The 20,151-nt window shown below is 40.8% G+C and overlaps 1 protein-coding gene across 1 annotated transcript in view; it reads right to left on the bottom strand.

Annotated features, from left to right (window-relative positions):
• Positions 1-18,317: 18,317 nt before the first annotated feature.
• nbas (NBAS subunit of NRZ tethering complex) overlaps positions 18,318-20,151 on the bottom strand; it is a 179,142-nt gene continuing 177,308 nt past the window's right edge. Inside the window, exon 53 of the mRNA XM_026142563.2 lies at positions 18,318-19,385. Within this exon, the coding sequence (XP_025998348.2) occupies positions 19,110-19,385 (276 nt within the window). The 3' untranslated portion in view covers positions 18,318-19,109. The remainder of the gene's footprint in view (positions 19,386-20,151) is intronic.

Raw genomic sequence — 20,151 nt, 5'->3', positions numbered from 1 at the left:
TTGAGGGGGATTAGGAAGTACACAAACTGCCACAGATGTCAGCTTAATTAGATGCAATAGAGAGCTGCATTAATCTGTCTGAACTCAATTATACTTTTCAGATATAATCAACACCTGAGTTTCCTAAGAAACCAAAGCAAGCCATAGCCACAGTCTTCTTTCGCGGATATCGTTTTTTTCAGTTCTCATTTTTCACCACTATTGGATCCGATTTGTGAAAATAGGTGGGAAAATGTTGTTTTGATCTCCTCACCGTGTTACAATCGTTTAAGGTTAACACCCTTTGACTGGCTGCAGCTCCCTGTGGAACCGAGGCCACGGCCCCGACCCCGACCAATCGTGCTGGGCTGATTCTGTGTGTGCGCATTGACTGATGTCTGGTGAAGATTAAGGTTGAAAAGTGAACACGCATTGATTTGTAGAGGTGTGTGTTACAATTCAATTTACAAACATGAATGTGAGCTATAAGAGATGAATGAGGAGTGTGGGAGCAAACAAAGGACGGGTAATCAGCAGCAACACTGGGAATGAGACAGGCAAGATGTCTTTTAAAACATGCTAGGTTTCACAGTTGCTTCACAATATCTATTACACTCACACTACTGTGCAAAAGTCTTGAGTCACTCCTCATATTTCTGGGGAAAAGGTGCAGCAGTTTATTAAACATGTGCAAGCAGACATGGAAATACCGTATGTAAGGCAAAATTTACAATACTTTTCTGCATTTGTAATTCCATCGTAATTCCATCACTAGCTGAAATTCAGACCCGGACCATGACAGAGCCTCCGCTGTGTGTTACAAATGCCTCCTCCGTACATATTGATGACAATTTGAACCAAACATCTCAAATTTGGAATCATCACTCCAACAGGCCAGCTACCACTGATTTTCAGACCAGTCTTATGTAATTTGGCATATCTGTTCCTTTTCTACCTGTTTCCCTTCCTTAATAATGGCTTCTCTGCTTAGGCTGCCCCGGATAAAGCGGAAGAAGATGGATGGATGGATGTGGTCAAAGGGGAAAAACTGGAAGGCAGTGAAAATGAACCTGATTTAAAGCTTGCATTGAATAAATTTACACCGGTTTACATAGTGCCGCGGGCCTCGCTTAACACAGCAATTATGACCTTTACGAGGTACCAAAGTATGAAAATGATAAGAGCTCTATGTTTATTTTCATTATCAATTCATTCATTATTATATTCACTATTGATTAATTCATTGTAAATTCTGTACATTCAGAAATATGCGAATATACAATAGTAAGCCTAGTACTGTGCACGTCCTCCTAAACAGTTGCATTCAAGGTAAAGTCTGAATTTTAAAGGTGCCCCATGGTAGCAGGTGGAAAGACGTTAGCAGCAGACCTTTTAAGTCCTGTAAGTTATCCTCTTTCTTATACACCTCAAACCAAAAACTGATAGTTTTTTGCAGTGTGTTGTGTGCATTATCTTGCAGAAAGAGGTCACTGTAATCATAAAAGATTATGCTCTGAATGGGTGCATGTGGTTCGCAACAATAGGTAGACTGTAAAAGTAGAATCTATATGAATAGAATTATCATGCACCCTGCCTCTGGTGGCTTTCTTCCCACAGTGCATTCTGTTGCTATCTCTTTCCCAGGTAACCGGCACATTGGTTTGGGTGGGTGGGGGGGGGAGTCCAAGTATGTAAAAGAAAATGATTCAGCAGACCACACCACCTTCTTTCATTGCCCCGTGGTCCAATTGTGATGTTATTGTGCCCATTATCCTCCTAAGACCCGAACTCTTCCATGGCATGCATTTTTATTTCTCTTTGATATTTGGGCTGATTGGGACCTGATGAATGTAAACACAAAGAATTACCTGATTTTTTTTACCTGATTTTTGTTTCTAAGACAAATGAGAGCCACATACGAGGATATTCTTTTAAAATTTCGATAGAACAGTGCCAGTATAATGTCCTTGTAAGTGGATATCAGGCCCTTGTAGAGCAAGATTGAGTATTTTGGTCTAAATAACCCAAAATGTGATGTCCACATATGTGGACACCAGGTCCTAGGAGGTAAAGGTGCTTTTGACAGTGTGGGTTTTCAATGGCTACACAGTCTCATAGGCAGCATACTGTGCTACACTGCACGTCCTTTCTTTCACAGCTAGTGTTTACTTTTACTGTTAATGCAACTCTAACTGTTCTTTGGAGATGCACTGACACAGGCATGTATAGCCAGAGTTTGGACCTCTACAACATCCGGTCCCACACTTACTCTTTTTTCTGCTGGCAAAAGTAATGTTGCACATTACTAAGGTGTAGGGGCAAAAACACCATATGCAAATCAATATAAAGCAAAGGTTCATAAGCTGGTATTCACATGCCCACGTGTATGTCTGAAGGGTGCTTGTCGGTACTTGTTGCTGTAATCATTCCTATGAGCACAAAAAGATCCCTTTCTGATGTGATTTTATTGTAACATGAGGCACAAAATCTGCAGTTTTCATTCTGCCTCAAAAATGTGATTACAGATCAAGTAAAGAAAAAATACATTTTGAACTGATAAAACTCAAAAGGATACCTTTCAAAGTTTGCCAAGATAACATGAATTTCTCCTGATGTTTTTCTCTGGACGTTGTTACCTCGTTGTGCTGGAGTATGAGGACAGCAGTGGCATAAAAAGGAAGTTCTGTGGTTCTGTGGAAGATATCCAGTGTTGGGGAGTAACGGAATACATGTACCGGCGTTACGTATTTAAAATACAAAATATGAGTAACTGTATTCCGTTACAGTTACCGTTTAAAAAGGTGGTATTCAGAATACAGTTACTTTATTGAAATAAATGGAATACACCGTGGTCTTTTCCTGTTTCATATGTTAGGCTATGCCCTCTCTATTAGCCCTAAAGAATATAGCCTCATGGGCAGTGTAGTCCGTGCTGCAGGGACTGTCATACAAGTTATGTGTCTGTGAGCGCGAGGAGGGAGAAAAAGGAGAGTCGTAAAGTAGGAGTTCGTCACCAACCAGAAACGTGAGATGGAAGCACGTAAATATAATAATAACCACTGCAGCCAAAAAGTATGCCTGACGAGCCCAGTTGTAAGTAAGCTATTAAGACTCGACTGTACACTGTGTTCGTGTTTTCCTCCGAAACAATAAATTCTATCAGAGCAGCCTTTCAACGCCTCTTTCTGTGTCTCACTAGCAAAGTTGACCCAGACAACAAAGTAAAACTCGTTTTCGGTTACAAGCCCGACACGGAACCCGACATATTAGCCAGAGGTCCATTTACTACGGTTCGGAGCCGCGGACCTGTGTTACTAATCCGCAGAATAGTTTTCAGTACGAGATCACTGCAAAAAGTGCAGCCTTATGTAATGTCCACCCTACTGTTACTCATTTTATATTAAGATTTAACAATCTAGTTGGTATTGGTATGGCAAGTAACCTTCAGTAATAGTAATAAATCACACAGCAATAGTACGTTTATGTAGTTGTAAAAAGCATGATAATATATTAAGTAATCCAAAGTATTCAGAATACGTTACTCTCATTGAGAAATGTAACGGAATACATTACAAAATACATTTTGGGGCATGTATTCTGTAATCTGTAGTGGAATACATTTTAAACGCAACCTTCCCAACACTGAAGATATCCAAAGAGTTTAGCTTATCTGCTGATTTCTAGTATTTTCTTTTGAAAGGTGTTCAAACTGTTCACTTATTCATCAAAGTTGTCTTACAGTGTTTAGACTGTAATTATCTCCTTTATCGTTTTGAGATATGTAGATAAATTTTGGTGATCTCAATTAATCCCAGCATATCTCCTCTTCCTGTCAATCTGAGCAGAGGTCTAATCTACCAGACTGAGCTGCAATAAAACCCTTTGCTGACTCAGTGTGCATGACCTTTGCTGTAAATCAGTTTGCAAAAAAAGAAAAAAAAAAAGAATACAATCAATACATCTATTATCTATAAGATTCTCCAAGTGAGGAAAAATGTGAAAGAGCTGAAGAAAATCTGTGTGAGAGAGGGATGGTAAGAGGAGACTGGAGTTCCTGAAAATGACCACAGTCGTGACAATGACACTTTTGACAAGTAAACTGCCTCAAGTCATGCTCAGACATCTGGAACCAACAAGATCTAGACAGACATGCTTAGTCACTTGGAGGAAAGATGAACTACATGCACTGACATCAGTGACAAGAGAACCAAGCGGTCACAATGACCAAGCCACAGAAATGCTGACAGAATGAGTACAGGTGTTCAAGAAGTGATGTGAGTGGTGAGAAGATACGCAAAATTGACCAGAAACTCTCCAGGGGCCACGGAGACAACAAGCTATAAGTGTGACAGCTGAAGCAAAAGAGCTACAAAAACTAAATGTACACTGACCCTGACTCTGCCACTGATGGACACTGAACTACTACTGAAAGAAGCAATCTGCTGGTATTACCCACCAAAATGAGTCAAAAAGTGTAGCCAAGTCTCTGCAAGTATAAACAATAAGCCTTCTGAAGTTTTTTTCTTAATCATTTACCTCTATTGTAAACAGTAAATGGACAAAAATACTGGGCCACCTACATATTACACCCACAGGAGCTTGGTTTTAAAAAATGGGCAGCACGGTGGCACGGTGGTTAGCACTGTTGCCTCACAGCAAGAAGGTCCTGAGTTCAATTCCACCATCATGTTCTCCCCGTGTTTGCGTGGGTTCTCTCCAGGTACTCCGGCTTCCTCCCACCGTCCAAAGACATGCACCTTGTGGGGATAGGTTAATTGGATAATCCAAATTGTCACTAGGTGTGAATGTGCGAGTGAGTGTGAATGGTTGTCTGTCCCTGTGTGTTAGCCCTGCGACAGACTGGCGACCTGTCCAGGGTGTACCCCGCCTTTCGCCCTATGACAGCTGGGATAGGCTCCAGTGCCCCCCGCAACCCTGAAAAGGATAAGCAGAAGCAAATGGATGGATGGATGTGTATTTGAGTTTGACACCCCTGCTCTATGGGCTCCTCTACATTGCATGACATGCATGTATTTGTTACCCTTAGTTAACTTTGGACAGATTCTACAAAAATCCATTATATGTTTAAGTCGTGGCGCTGCCTTTAATTTATTTATCCATTATACAGTATTTTTTTTCCTTATTAATTAAATGTTACCCTTCACTGATCATAAAAAGGTGCCTTTTAGTAGTAGGTAATAGGCATGCTAGGAAATATATTGCTTGTACTTCCTGACCTTGCTCTCTGCTATTTGTGGAAAAAGTGCATGAAATTGTTTACTTCAACTATGCAACAATTTGTGCTTTAGCAAGTATCTTACAGAGTAGTTTGTCGGTGTAGCGACATTATAAATTACGTTTAGCAACCCAAAGCAAAAAAGCAGCGCTCAAAGGAGGAAGGAGTGAAGAGAAGGAGTTAAGTATACTGGCAGGACTTGACTTTGCTGAGAGCAAGCAAGAGGAAGTTCTGATGGGTGAGTAGTTTGCATTTGTGCTTTTGAACAGGAGTGAAACATTGTTATCACGTATATGTTAAAAACTGTAGAAGCTGGTCCACTGGAAATGACTCTTGAAAGAAAAATTCTTTAAATGAGTGTGCTTGTTTGGTGCCTCTGTCCAGTCAGACTGCGAAGACTTGTGGTTAATGGGCTTCTCTGGTTTACAGACATCACAGTTGTCTTTGTGTTACTTCAACAAAGCTGAATCTGTTTGGGCTTCTGGTAAAGCAGCAAAGTTTAAGAAGATGGCATGAGCTTGAAGCACAAGTTGAAATAAATATGTCTGTTCCTTCGACCTTTGACTGCAGATCCTGATCCACGGCCCTGAATTAGATAAGCAGAAAAAATTGGATGGGTGGATGGATGAACACTTACCTTGTAAAATTTCACAAAAAGCAAAAAATCTCATCTCTGTACATCAACAGGACAAGAAAAGGTGAGCAATGCAGTGCAGGTAAACAAACCAAACTCATTTTTTACCAAGAGTGATAATCACAAAGGTAACGACAGTGAAGAGTCCCATTTATTATTGGACAAATCGTTTTGGTTCAATGTGACCCATGTCTGGTTTTTTTATCGGTTAAGATAGCATAAGCCTGGTGTGTGCACAGCCTGGTTGTGTCCTCGCTGTTGAAACATCTATTTTCAGCATATTCTAGACATGAAGTTATCGAGTAAAATGATTTGAACAAAATGAACATGAATGTCATGTTATTAAATGGATTACAGCTTCCACAAAGTCACTGCAGCCGAGTCACATTGAACAGCAATCAACACTATGACCCAGCTAACAAGGAGTGAAAATTGTGTTGCTGCCTGATCTCCAAAGCTAATTTCCACTGCCAGATGTATATCTTTGGCAATTAAGCTGATAAAACACACACACACACGCATGAATAGGAATACATAAACAAAGAGAAAAACAGATTGACATGTGATGCAGATGTGGGTGAGATACGGTTAGTAGGTAATTATAGAAAAGAAGAGAGAGAGCAACGGGATTCTTCTTGGGAGTGTGTGAGGTTAGACAAAGAGAGCACAAACACCTATCGAAGCACAAACACAAACACCCAGCTCTCCACATCGACAGGTACACAGGGACACACACCTAGCCCACAGAGAGGACACACACACACATGCACACACTCTTATATAGTTTCTTTCTTTTCTTAATTAGCCTAAAGCCCTGATGTCTGGTTTCAGTGCTTCCTCTCAGTGTGACACCAAGGCTTCTGTTAGTTAAGATTTCAGCTTAACATACTCCATTGCTCACGTTTGCCTCGCTTTCTCTCACTCTGAATTTCACACACACACACACACACACACACCCCTATCAATTGCTCTCTTCCCATACTCCTTTTTTATATTCATCATATCTCTTCGTCTTGCTCTAGATTATCCTCCCACTCTGGTTTTAGCACAAGTGTTATCTCATCATTTTTTTTATTTATTTAATTTATTTTTGCTTTTTTTCCTCTTCGTTGAACTTTCGGCACACCCCCTTTTTTTCTTTATCTGTTGCCTCACTTCTTGTTTTTTTAGTCCATCACTCTCCTTTCATCTCCCCTCCCTCCCCAGTCCCTCCCACTTTCAGCCTGTGAAAGTGAGCGAATTGCTTGCTGGAGCATGCCTGATGACATCCATCCTGGATGAGTGTGACACCCATTCACGGCGTGATGCATTAACAAACCCTGGAGGACGTCACACCCTCCTCAAAGAACATCTGATAAACACTTGACCGGCTTTTTTGTTCCCCCTATACACAGAGAATGCCAAACAGACACAAACAAAATATACTCCATCTGTAAATAAATATATATATACATATATATCAAATGCCCACCCCGCACACCGATTGAAGCCTGCATCAGAGTGTTGCCATGGTTACGATCATCCTTGCTCTACATCACAAGGACGATCAGACACCTGCGGGAAGAGCGTAACAGGTAGCCAGGGCGGACGGACGAGTGCCTGCACATGCTTGGGTGTGTTGTTGTGGACTGTAAGGGTTGAGGGGTTTTGAGCCGGAAAGCCGGTTGTTTTCAGAGGGTGAGTAAGAAGGAGGAAGAAATTAGTAAAACCAGGACATGAAAAGTGCAGCATGATCCTCTGGAGTGCCCAATTCTGTCAGTATTCTAATGCTCCGATGTTGTTTACCCCAGCAGCAGTCCTTATCATCATCAAAGCCTGTAAGTGACACTCTCCAAATGAAACTGTTCTGCACTCCCCTCACTCCTCCTTCTACTCCTTTCCCGTCACCATGGTAACTGATTGCCTCATTCTTCCTTAGCTTAAATCCCTCCAAACACTTGTTGCTCCTGTTGTCGCTGGTTTCTCTGTCATTATGTCGGATTGTTTGAAAAAAGTTTTGCTCGGAGCAAAGTCCCCCTGCGAAGGTAACATACTTGTTAAAGAAAATAAGATCAAATATATATGGGCAGCACTATGAATGCACTCTGAACAGTGTTTTGCCTCACCTTTAGATAAAAAAGGACAACCTCAAGAATGCTATTTTAATTTGTTTATCAATAAGAAGTTCCTGAAATAATCATTCTTCTTCTTCATTCTTGTAAATGTGTGGATGTTCTTTCACCTTTACTGTCTGGGGTCAGGAAGCCCGAGTTTGAAAGTACATGTGTACATGTGTAGAGTGCATCACAGATTGGTAATGCCCTCTGTCTCTTTGCTGGTTTAGGATAACTTAATTGTCAACCCTAAAAATGCTGGAAGCTCCAAAGAGAGGAGGTTTGGACAGCTGTGTTTAGTCAAAGGAGCTTGGAAAGAAAAGCGTCTGGACTTCTTTAAGTTGCTTGAAGACGTCCAGACGCTTTTCTTTCCAAGCTCCTTTGACTACGATGACCTGGATGACTGAGAACCTTCACAGACACAGCTGTGTTTAGCTAGTAGAGTATGGAAGGACATGCACTAGTCAAGCATCATTATAGTCACCTGCATAATATTGTGTTTGCTCCTGTTTTGCAGCCAAAACATACCTGCAAGGTCTCCACTAGACCCCTAAAGATGTGCTGTGATATCTCACACCAAGATGTTAGTAAAAGATCTTTTAAGTCTTGTAAGTTGTCAGGTAATTGAAATCATTTGTCTTGCACATCCCAGCAATGCTTGATTGGATCGAGATCTGGGGAATTTTGAGGCCAAGTCAACAGCTCAAACTCATTGTTGTCCTCATGCTGGAGCTTTGGAGATTTTGTCGCTCAACCACAGGATGGAGTCTACGGTTGCCCTGAAAGGTGAAACGCACTGCAACTGAACTAAACGAAAAAGAAAATGTTGCAAAAGCATTAAAAAACCTCCCTAAATGTAACAGAATTGTTTTGTGAAGACAGTGTGAAAGTGACAAGCTAACAGTAAACAGCAAATATGCATCTGCATTATATGAGTCATGCGATCAAAACACACATTACCTGCACCGTTTTTCCCCCTCACAACATTCATGAATCATCCGCTTCTTTTTAGTGTGTCTCAGTGCAGTCATTCACATGTTAATGTCTCCCCCAAAAGCACTTCAGTTTTGTTTTGTATGCTTTTGCATTTTTCTTCTACTATTTTCTAGGTTTTTTCCAGTTGCAGGGCATCAGGGTCACCGTAGAAGTCCTTCATGAATTCTTTTTAAGCAACTCAGAAGAGGCCAAAAAGGGGGGAGTAATTTAAAAGTGTTTTTAACAAAAGAAACAAAAACAAACCAAAAAAACACTGAAGCATTTACATAACTTCAGTTGCACAACAAATCCAAACCTGAAAGAATTAGGATGCTAAAACAGTAAATCTAATCCTCCTGCCTACACTCCAGAACACATCAAAAGCCTTCTTAATTCTATCTTCACCTTCATGTGAAGTGACTCGTGTTTTTAGGTAGAGGGTGCGTGCGTGCGTGTGGTTGGGGGGGCTACTCTGACTCGTGATGTAGTGGTGAGAAGTTAACAATCACTGGCAAAGCAGGTAATTTGCTTCATTCAGCTGAGGAGGTCAACGTCAATGAACCGCTGATTGCAGAAGAAGAGACATTAAACGGCACACGCATACACATGCAAGCACACACAGGTGGCCGCATGCTTCCAAATACATGCCTGCACACACACACACTGCTGATGAAACCTTTACTCCTTATTATGAACTATTACCCAGATATTGATTCCAGTGCTCCATCCCTCAATTTCTTCCTGCGTTCACTCCCACCCGCCTCTACGTGATGTGTTTAAAAAAAAATCGACAGTTTTCCAGCAGGGCTGAGAAATCTCCCGTGCTTGATTTGGCATATCAGCTTGACTCACATCCTCTTTCCCTCTCTTCACCTTCCTCGCTCTTTGCTTCTTGCCATGCACAAACAGTCTTCCAGTCATTCTGGATCCCCAGTTTTTGCATTTCCACCCACACTCTTCTATCCCATCCTCCTTCCCAGCTCCCTCTTTCTTCCCGCTAAACAGCTGATGAGTCTGCCTGTTTGGGAAACATACGGCAAGCGGTTAGTAACAGCTTGGAGGATGTGAAGACGTGTAAAAGAGGATGGGGTGTTGACGCCAATGTGTGAAACACAATCTATTACTGACTTCTTTCTTACTCTCAGTGGCGTAAAACAGGTGTTATCGAAACAGTTTACTCGACCGCACAGACATTTGTGGAGTGTCATCATAACCCAGTGCTGCTCCTGTCTTATCACATTAAGGGGATTTTGCAATGCAGACGAGGGTCTCTTTTATTTCCTGCATTATTCTCACATTAGCATTTTGCAGAAGCTGAACAAAACTGCTTCAGCAGAATTACGTTGGCATCGTATTGATCTATAATTAAATGTTACCCTTTCTACCAACTGTGCGCGAGAAATTCAAAGGTCTCCAGTGCAAATCAGCTCATTGCATCGATTTGCTTGAACTGACTATTGAGCAGTGATCGGCCTCATTTTTTACACTTTTTTAAAATTCGAGTAAGATGTTTTATAAGTCGAAAAGAGGATTTCTAACAGCTCTCTCCCAGAGTCAAAAGTAACAGCATTATTGAGTCAGAGAGACATCAAGGTTCAACATTTGTTTCAAGGTAGAGAGCCACTGAAATTAAATAGTAACAGTAAAACCACGAAAATAATTGTTTTGAAATGACTGTTAAGAAAAAGTTTATTTTTTTGGAACATGCTTCTCTTTGTTGGCATGTTTCATGAGCTCATATGGTAAACTTAACTAGTTATACCACAAACCAATCCTTAACATGTTCTAGCATCACTTCACATGACTTCCACTAATGATAATCATTAGGAACCGACCCCAGAAACTGTAAAGCTGAAGATACTTCTGTTCAAGCTGAAGAGTGTAATTACATATTTTTCTTCAGATAATTACCACTCATGTTTCTTTTTACACAGATATTAACAGAAGACATGAAAAATGGTTCACTCTGTTATTGGAGTTCAGTAAACAAAGCCAGAATAATTCTTGAACCTTGTCTACTAGGTAACATTCTGACAATATTAACTATTTTAATTCCGTGGTGCAGTTTATATCGATGTACCTTATAATACATCTAAAAGGTGTAAAGTAGTTCCAGCATGTCGATACAACACAGAATGCTCACACATTACAATAGGAACAGAATCGACTGGAAATCTGTGAAAAAATAGGTCCCAATGGTGACGTCCACTTTTTCTAAAAGCTCCAGTTCCAGAAATGCTAAAGATAGTAGCTTTCCAGCCTCTGTCCCTAAAGAGCCAAGCGGTAGACACATTAGGGAATCATGTAGTGCTGATACATGCACAAGGTCGAGATTTACAACTATTTCAGAAAAACACAAAAAACATTAAACATAAAATTATGAAGACTTTGAATATGTCATCATTCATAATAGAGGAGACCAGGTTTGTAATTTTGGATCTCCCAAGCTGTCAGATATTAACAGAATGCTGTTAAAAGATAAGGCGATGCAACACAAGGTAAACATGATCCTGTCCCAACTTTTCTGAGACCCGTTGCTGTCATAAAATGTGAAATGAGCTAATGATTTTTATGAAAAAGAAAAGAAAAGAGATACTGGAAGACATACTGGGGTATATAAAATAAAGGCTGCTTGGCGGGTGGGTGTTTGGGGCTTAACTTGAGTCAGCATTAACAGTCAGCCCCACAAGCAGCTGCCCCAAACAACATCCTTCACAGAAATGCTTGTTCAAGTGTTTTCTTATTTGTGGCTGCTTGAAAATGAGACAAACCTGGAAGTAGTCAGCTTAACATTTCTCCGCACTGAAGCGTTCAGATAAACAGAAGTTGGCACTCGGTGGAAAAGTAGCTCAACAAATTTTACACTCCATCGCTGTCCGTGGACACTTGAAGGTGTCGTGTGGATTTTTTTTGATGGCAAGTAGAGCCTTTACATGGTCGCTATGTTGTTTTTTGTGTGCACATAAACCAAGCTTTAGTCAGCCTGTGGTATGTCCACTTTTGAGTTCAGTTGTGAGCCAGCAGGAAATAAATACCTGTGCTAGAAGTTTTTGAACTGCCTCCACTGATTTAAGTGCTAATTGCTGCTGCATGGTGCCCAGCTCTCCCTGGTTGGAAAACTGTTCTTGTTCTGTTCTTGCTTCTCTTCCTGAGTCTGGTTGTACCAATGTGTTTTTACCATTAAAAGGTTTCTCTCCACCTGTCTCCAGGTTTTTGCTCATGGAAATCTTTGAGTCACTGGAAAAATCTCGGTCTATAATGTTGTTGGCGGTTTACTCTTTTAAAATTGCACTAACATGACAATGACACGGTTTGGTGAGAAGCATTGAATAAAAGCTTTACAAGTAAAGTTGAAGATTCCTTAAATACGGAGTTTCTGAATATGCTGATATTTCAAGTTAAAGGTATAGCTAGTACCAAAACTAGCACACTACATGACAATACTTATTTTTAGAGCTGTCAGCGTTAATCTCAGTAAGATGCAGTAATAACCGCATTAACGAGGCAAATCTCCGTTAGCGAGTTAGCGCGGATCGCCCTGTGCGAGGGGCTGCACAGGCGCGTGGGGCGATCCACGTTAACTCGCTAATGGAGATTTGCCGCGTTAATGCGGTTATGGCATTAACGTCATTTTAACGAGATTAACGCTGACAGCACTACTTATTTTGTGTATTTGTTATTGACACTTTTTATAGATAACTGTATAGTACATCCCATATTTTGCTGAGAAATCAATGCAGCGATTTATTTAAATATGTGCAAACACAGTTGGAAATACAGCGTACAAGTCAATATTTTGTGTGACCACCTTTATTTTTCAGCACAGTCAGAACTCGCTGAACAGCTTTCATGTCATTTTTTTTAAGCAGACTTCGGGAATAGTTCTCCAGGCTTCTTGAAGGACATTCAAAGCTCTTCTTTGGATGTCGGCTGCCTTTTGTTCCATTCTCTGTCAAGATGATCCCACACTGCTTCGGTAATGTTGGGCTCTGGGGAGGCCAATCCATGATTGATAACTGTCATGCTGAAAAACGAAGCCATGTTTTCTGGCATCAAAATAAATAGATACTTTTGTTTACTAATCAGTTTTAACAAGTTCTGCAATACTAAAGTCATCCACAGATGTCTGCAGACACTCACTGTTGCACCTCTGATGACCTCATCTGTATATTTGGATGATAATTTGAAAACTTTTAAGGACACGCTGGAAACCATTTCAAGATATGCCACATTTTTGGCTAATATCTCTTTGAAAATCACTTTGTTGGTGCAAAAACCAAATTATATGCCTCTCAAACTTTGTTATGTTTTAGCTGTTATGTTTTATAGACTCAGAAAAGAGAAACAGGAACAAATTGCATATTTTTTGTGAGAGGCTGCTAGTACCAAAGCACCTAAAGATTAATTTAAAATGGGCTTGTCAAGATGTGCTTACACAACACCAGTTCATCGCTTGAGTTAGGGGACTTTTTTACCCTTGAATGATTTGTAGATCAGTGGCTTAACAAATAAACACATTGCTTTTGATGGCTCAAGACTTTTGCACGGTACTGTCATTTAATGTTTGAGTATGAAACACATTTTACTGTTATATAAAAATTTATATAATGTAGATTTCGTTTTTTTTATCTTTGCTATTCTGTTTTACTAAAGCCAATGTGCTGTGAATCTTGCAGTAATATCTTCAGCAGGACCTTCTCCTACTTACTCTTCTTTCTCTCTTCAGTCGTCATTTTTGACCTTCGGTCATTTCCCATCCCCCCTGCCTATTTGACCTCCCACTTCATACCTTTTCTTTTATTCTTTATAGTCAATACTACAGCCTTTACTTCTTTTTTTAAAGCTGTCTTGCACCTACAGTATCTGCTAGAAGCGTTTTGTCTGTATGCATGTATTTTAGTGTACTACAAATATAGACAAATAGTCACTCTGTGGAGGGCAAGGTTGCAGGTCAAAGGCAGTGTGAATGAAAACTAGAAAAAGCAAAAGGAAACAAACGTAGCCTTGGAGGGTGAATGATTTCCCAAGATTCAGTCTGTTGTCAAGGTAGGGGGGATTGTGAGGGATTTCCTGGAATACAATATTTTTAGTCTCTTTCTCTCCTTTCATGTTTGCGCTTCTCTTCTCTCACACTGCAGTCTCTACAAAGGGCTCGAAGATGCAAGTTAAATTCTTTTGTTTCAAACAGATACCCTCACTTCAGCAGGAGAGAGTGCTTGCAAGATCCAGGCTCATTCAGCTTCCCCCTGAGGGGACACAAATTCCTTTTTCTCCTCCGCCCCGCTCTCTCACCTTCTGGATGGATTGCGATGATGGCTCGCACCACCTGCACCAAGAGCTTTGTCTGACAGATACAGAAAAAGGATGCTGACACTTGACAGGTTGCAGCACTGTGTTTACTAAACCTCAGCAGTGGGGGAGGTAGACCTTAACATCATTTCCCAGGGTTTCTTGCAGTCTACACAATCACAAGTACAAACAGAGTGAAAAACAGGGGTTTTTTTTTTTTACTTCTTGGGGACAAACAATGTTACCAAAAAAAAAGGTGAGGAGTTCATACAAACAGCCAGTCAAGTTGGATGTAACTGAAACCATTTGGCTTTTTCACCATTAATCTAAATGGATCCAGTCATTAACGTAACAGCAGGCTATCAGCAGTGAAACTCAATGTCATGAGTAAAGGAACATCTCGCACACAGACACGTGCCCATTTTCGTGGCACATCTCTGAGTGCATGTTAAGCACTAATCTATATGAATTAGATACGTGTTAGTAAAGAGGTGTGACTTGAATGCTAAACCGCGATGAAAGTCAATAAACGTGAAATAATAATTCAGGTAATTATGGGAGATGGTGCGAGCTGAAAGGGGGGCTTTAAGACTGTCAGGGCCCGGTTAATTTTTTGCGTGGCGTTATCGGCATCAGCTTTTCAGCACAATGACAGTTTTACAAGGTGGTTTTAATTTCTAAAATAGATTCACAGGGTGTTAGCGCTCGTAATGAAAGAAGACTAAAAGCTGGAGCTGGGAAAACACACAAATATACTTGGGACACATTCCTGCATAACTTAACTTGACTGATCAAAAAAAATCTGGAAAAAAAACTGAAACGTGTCTTCACAGCTTAATCCCACTGGGATATCATCTGTCAGCTCATTAGCCTTAACGATCACACTGCATCTGTACACTGTCCAAGCATGTTTAACCCTAGCTGGTTTGAATACATCTTGAGTAGCACAGTGTGATGACTAACCTCGCACAAGCATGGAACGCAGACGCTCCTTGACAGCAGCTATGTCTATAAACGTCATAGTGTAAAGTTGGGTGGATGAGGTTTGTCCAGAGTTCCAGCTTCTGTAAGTTGTTACCTCTGGATTGACAGCTGAGGTGGTGGATCCCGTTTTAACGAAAGTGTTCTTTAACAAAGGGATCACACTCCTCAGTATCCCTGGTAAAGCCGATGCCAGGGAACTACCTGTTAGTCCTTGGATTCAGGAGAAACAATGAGGATTTTGTCCTTGTCATGGAACCGGTCCAGAGTTCCACAGGCAGGACATTTGAGTGCATCCATCCATCAAAGTGTCATTTGGGTGGTGCCTTACAAAAATGCGGTATTCTGACCTTCTTGTTGTGAGTACTGATGGCTGTGTTCGCCCAGTGCAGTGTATTTTATATAAACCTCACACAAGTGGCGACACTTTGTTAAAAGCTAAAGGTTTGCTTCAGATCGTGTTGATTTGATCAACGCGATGACCTCAGGATTTAACAGTCCACGCTGATTACAGCAGGGCTTCGTGTAATTGTGTTAGTTGAGCACAAAGAGCTGATTTCACGTTGGCCAGGACCAAAAGCAGGCCGCTGCTGCAGCTCAAGGGTATGAATAAACCTGGGTCAGTTACCGTCTGAGACCAATTGAATTCAATATGTAAGGCTGACAGAATTTGCAAAGGAATGAGTACCTGTGTGTAGGAGTAGAAAAGTAGGAGTGGAATGCTGTAAGTGCGAACCATTAATCTCTACAGTATTATTTCATCTCATACTCTAATGCTGACATTTCCTTAAAAGCAAGCCTAAAAAAAACACAGAAAAAAACCCTCATAACTTTGTGTCTGCTGGTATTTTCACAAGACACGTAACTGACACAAGGATTTCCTATATTCTCCTCCACAGGTGGGAGATTCATAACTCCTTTGTTTGATATATAGACCATCCACCCGCAACTGGCCCATCTCTTATGAATGGGCTTGATATACAGCAGTATTGCTGTCAGGGTAAATACCTCCAAGCAACAGACCTTTATTCAATTTCTAACCTGTCAGAAATACAAGCTGCTCTACTCCGGCAGCTACTTTAAATGTTGCATGCCAAAGTGAATTACTTTCACAATATGAAATCATATATATTCTTATTTTTCGCTAGCCTAAAAGTATTTTGCAAACAACAGAAGGGGTTAGGCGGGTAAATACCACTGTGCACTCATGGAGCAGAAAGATAAGGGGATCGCAAACAAAAACTATTATTGAACCACGGGGGAATTTCAGGTAATTAACTTTTAAGTCTTTGGAGGCAGCAGAAAAAGAAGAGTCTTTACAGAAAAGCTATGCAGAAATCATTGTGAAGTTTATTCATTAAATTAAAGGATTAAGTACAGCTGGAGAAAGTTAACGAGCAAATATGGAAACATGATCGGCTTATTACTGCCTGAACAGATATAAAATGCATCTCGAAGTCACCGAAGCCACAATTCCATACGGTAGCCATCAAGAGCAGTCACTGCTGGTTTTCAACATCTGGATAATTAGCTAAGGCACGATGCAGGCATGAGTACAGTGTTTTTAAAGCCCCTGTCAAGATGGGTTTTAAATATGAAGTCAATTAAACAATTTCTCCCAATAAGCCTCTTATCCTGAAGAACATGGTGCAAACCAAACAGAGATTTTAGAGATTTAATGCTTTTTTTTGGGTGCTCTTCTGTTTTTGTCGTCACAGTCCACTGCGATTAAGTCACACAGTTCCAATGCGTTAAATGCTTTCCAATACAAATGTTTTATTTTGCTTATGTAACTTTCTGAATGCTGCATATTTAGTCATGTACATTTAATGGTGTCCTGTCCTGTTTCCATTATAGTATGAAAAACTTATAGGTAAAAAAGCAAAATAACTAAGAAATTGCCTATCGATGAAGCACTGTACAAAAATCGAGAGCTAAATGACATTTCTGTATGCTTGCAAGGAGCCAGATTTACAACGGTGAGTTGCTAGAGCCATCTGTAAAACATGGTGGAGGCTCTGCCATGGTTTGGAGCTGTATTTTAACCAGTGGTGTTAGGGATCTTGCCAAAACGTGCACGAAAAGTGCAATCAGATTTTGATCCACCACATAATACCATCTGGAAAGCATCTGTTTGGCATTGGTTTCATTTTTTTTAAGGATGAAAAGAATCCCAAACACACTGCCAGTGCAGTAAATGCACACGTCGATTGAAAGACAGTGCAACATCATCTAGATCATCTAGACAGAGAATGGAACAAAAGGCAGAAACATCCAAAGAAGAGCTTTCAATGTCCTTTAAGAAGCCTGGAGAACCATTTCTGAAGTCTACTTAAAGAAATGACAAAAAAACCTGTCTAAAACAGAGTTCAGGCTGTGTTGAAGAATAAAGGTGGTTTAACTGAATATTAGTATTATTGTATGAACTATTTTTTTGCCTTATACACTGTATTCAGTATTTCTGTAAAAGACAGAACCTATTTCCTTTTTCTTTTAGCAAATTATAAAGAAATGAGGGGTGGCTCAAGACTTGTGCACGCTACTGTAAATCTATGAAGATAAAAACAAACAAACAAACAATGCAACTAGAATAATGTCATTTTGACTCCAATGTTGCAACTTTCCTATTTGATTATTTTCCAAGTAGACCCAGTGGGGTTTTTTTTGTCCTGGCATAACACAATGATACATGACAAAAAGGACATGCATATGAAGAGAAACAATCAGTATCCAAACCCTGTATTCATTAAAGTGATTTTCTGTGCGAGGGAGAAAGTTCATTTGCTGCTCTGGGGACCTGCAGCGAGCACCGCTCTTTTGGTTTAATTTGGAAGGCAGCCTAAAAATAAAAATCATACTTCCAATGCTTTGACAGAAAATAAATAAATAAATAAACCAGGGGTTTGGATTTCATTTTCTAAATCTTTGCCCTGCAAATCACTCCTCAAAATGCTGTAATTATGATGCAAATGTTTTGAGTGCATTCATTATATGAGGCGGATACAATCTTAAAGCCCATTCAATTAAAAAGAGAACTAAAAATACTGATAAGAAACGTTACCCATCTGTGCACTCTTCCACCATGAATAAAGAAACACAATACAATAAAAAAGGAAAATAATACAATCGCTCTTTTTCATCAATTTTCTTTATTTCGGTTCTAAAAGGTGGGACAAAATAGAGCCGCATTTTACGCTTTTATTTATTCAAATGAAACAAAGCAACCTAACAACATCAACGCACACACACACACACACACACACGTGCGTGCACGTTTATTCCTCATCATTATAAGCTTTACATAACTTCACTGGTGTGTGTCATATATAGTATTTGAGCATCCGTACACTCAGCACGGGGGCAGCTGCGGGGCTAATTTGTTTAGAAGGAATTAATTAGACATTATTAGGGGGAAAACAATGGAGCAGAGGCAGGGTGTTTAACGATGGGACGTTAAAGAGGCAAACCTGTCACGGAACAATAGGCTAATATCCACCCACTGCTACCCACTGCTCAATTACTTTATCACACAATAGGACACGGCGCACACACAAATAAATCCGAGCAGCCGTTGCATTCTGTGATTAGGCCTCGGTCTCAACGTTCATCCATGACTGAGTGACAGCAGAGGTTGTTTCTGTGTGTGAAAGATCGTCTTTCTAATTGAGCAGATGTTTCAGGATTAAAGGTATCCTCTCTTATACCTTCACAGATGACAGCGCTATTGAAATGTCTTCTGTTGATGAACCTCAAACCTGATTAGAGAACTAAATGTAGAGGTATTGACTGCTTTTAGTTTTGCTTCTTCAGATCGCGTTCCAATCTAATTGCAGTCCTTTTTCAGCATCTTCCTACTCTTTCCCTAAGGCTAGGTTACGACAGCGCTCTGTGGCTGCGGTCCAAACTGTCTCCCCGTCTCCTTTCACAGCCACTTCTCGAGAACAGCCAAGGCGGAGTTGAAGGTGAACTGGGCCGAGTGGGTTCCGCGGTGAGCCAGCAACAGGGAACCTGCCTCAGGCCCGTGGCCCGCCGCCATCAGCTCAGCGGCGGCTTTCTCCACATCCCAACCGCCCTCCTGCTGGTGCGACAGCATGTGGGAGCTTAGCAGGGGGTACAGGGCTGAGGAGACGCAGCCTACCAGGAGCCCAGCATCTAGGAGCAAGGAAAGGAGCTCTTCATCGCAGGAGGAAGCCGTCTCCTGGAGGAAGAAGAAAAGGGGAGGAGAACGTGTAAACACACATGTGGGGATAGAATCAAGAGAAACTAAGTTTCCTTTTAAACTGTGATCCTGTTTTTTTTTTTTATCCCTGAAAAGAACACGTGTCAAGATAAACAGCCAAAAATTTTGAATGAATGTATCCAATTTCTCTTCCAGGTATCAACCCTAAACATCTACTGGCTGACTGAAGACTGAAAGCAGCTGGTGGAGTTGAATTTGTACCATCCACTGCGTTTTGCAGAAATAAGGTTTTGTAGCTCAATGCAGCCGCGGCAGCAGGAACCTTTGAATGATGTATGATTACAATGTTACACTTTCAGTGTCAGGTCACATCCTGTGTTGACCCGCGGCTGACCGCCATTTTTCTCGCATGTGCTTTCGATCACACACAGCTTCTCGCAACCACCAATCCACCCACACACACACACACACAACTCTTTTTCCTCTCTTTTTCCTTTTATTTGCAGCTTCTCGCTTACTAAAAGTGTTTAGAGCATATGCTCATAGAGTCATAAACAGACCTTTATATAATATTTTAATCCCATCATCCACCTGGTTACATCAATGAATTACATGCAAATTCAAACAGCTAAATGCCGTTAGGGCAGCTAAGAGTGGTTTACAGGCCATGCAAAAGCCAGGCTGAGTGCTGGGGTTGAGAGGGCCGTCTCTCCATGACTCAGCCCGTCTCCTCTGCACCCTCTCACCTGTTTGCTAACTCTATTATTAAGATTGCACTTCCTCA

Source organism: Astatotilapia calliptera, chromosome 15, assembly GCF_964374335.1.
Source record: "Astatotilapia calliptera chromosome 15, fAstCal68.1, whole genome shotgun sequence".
In the NCBI taxonomy this organism is placed as follows: Eukaryota; Metazoa; Chordata; class Actinopteri; order Cichliformes; family Cichlidae; genus Astatotilapia; species Astatotilapia calliptera.
Note: the sequence above shows the minus strand (reverse complement) of the source record. Positions and strands in the feature narration are given on the sequence as shown.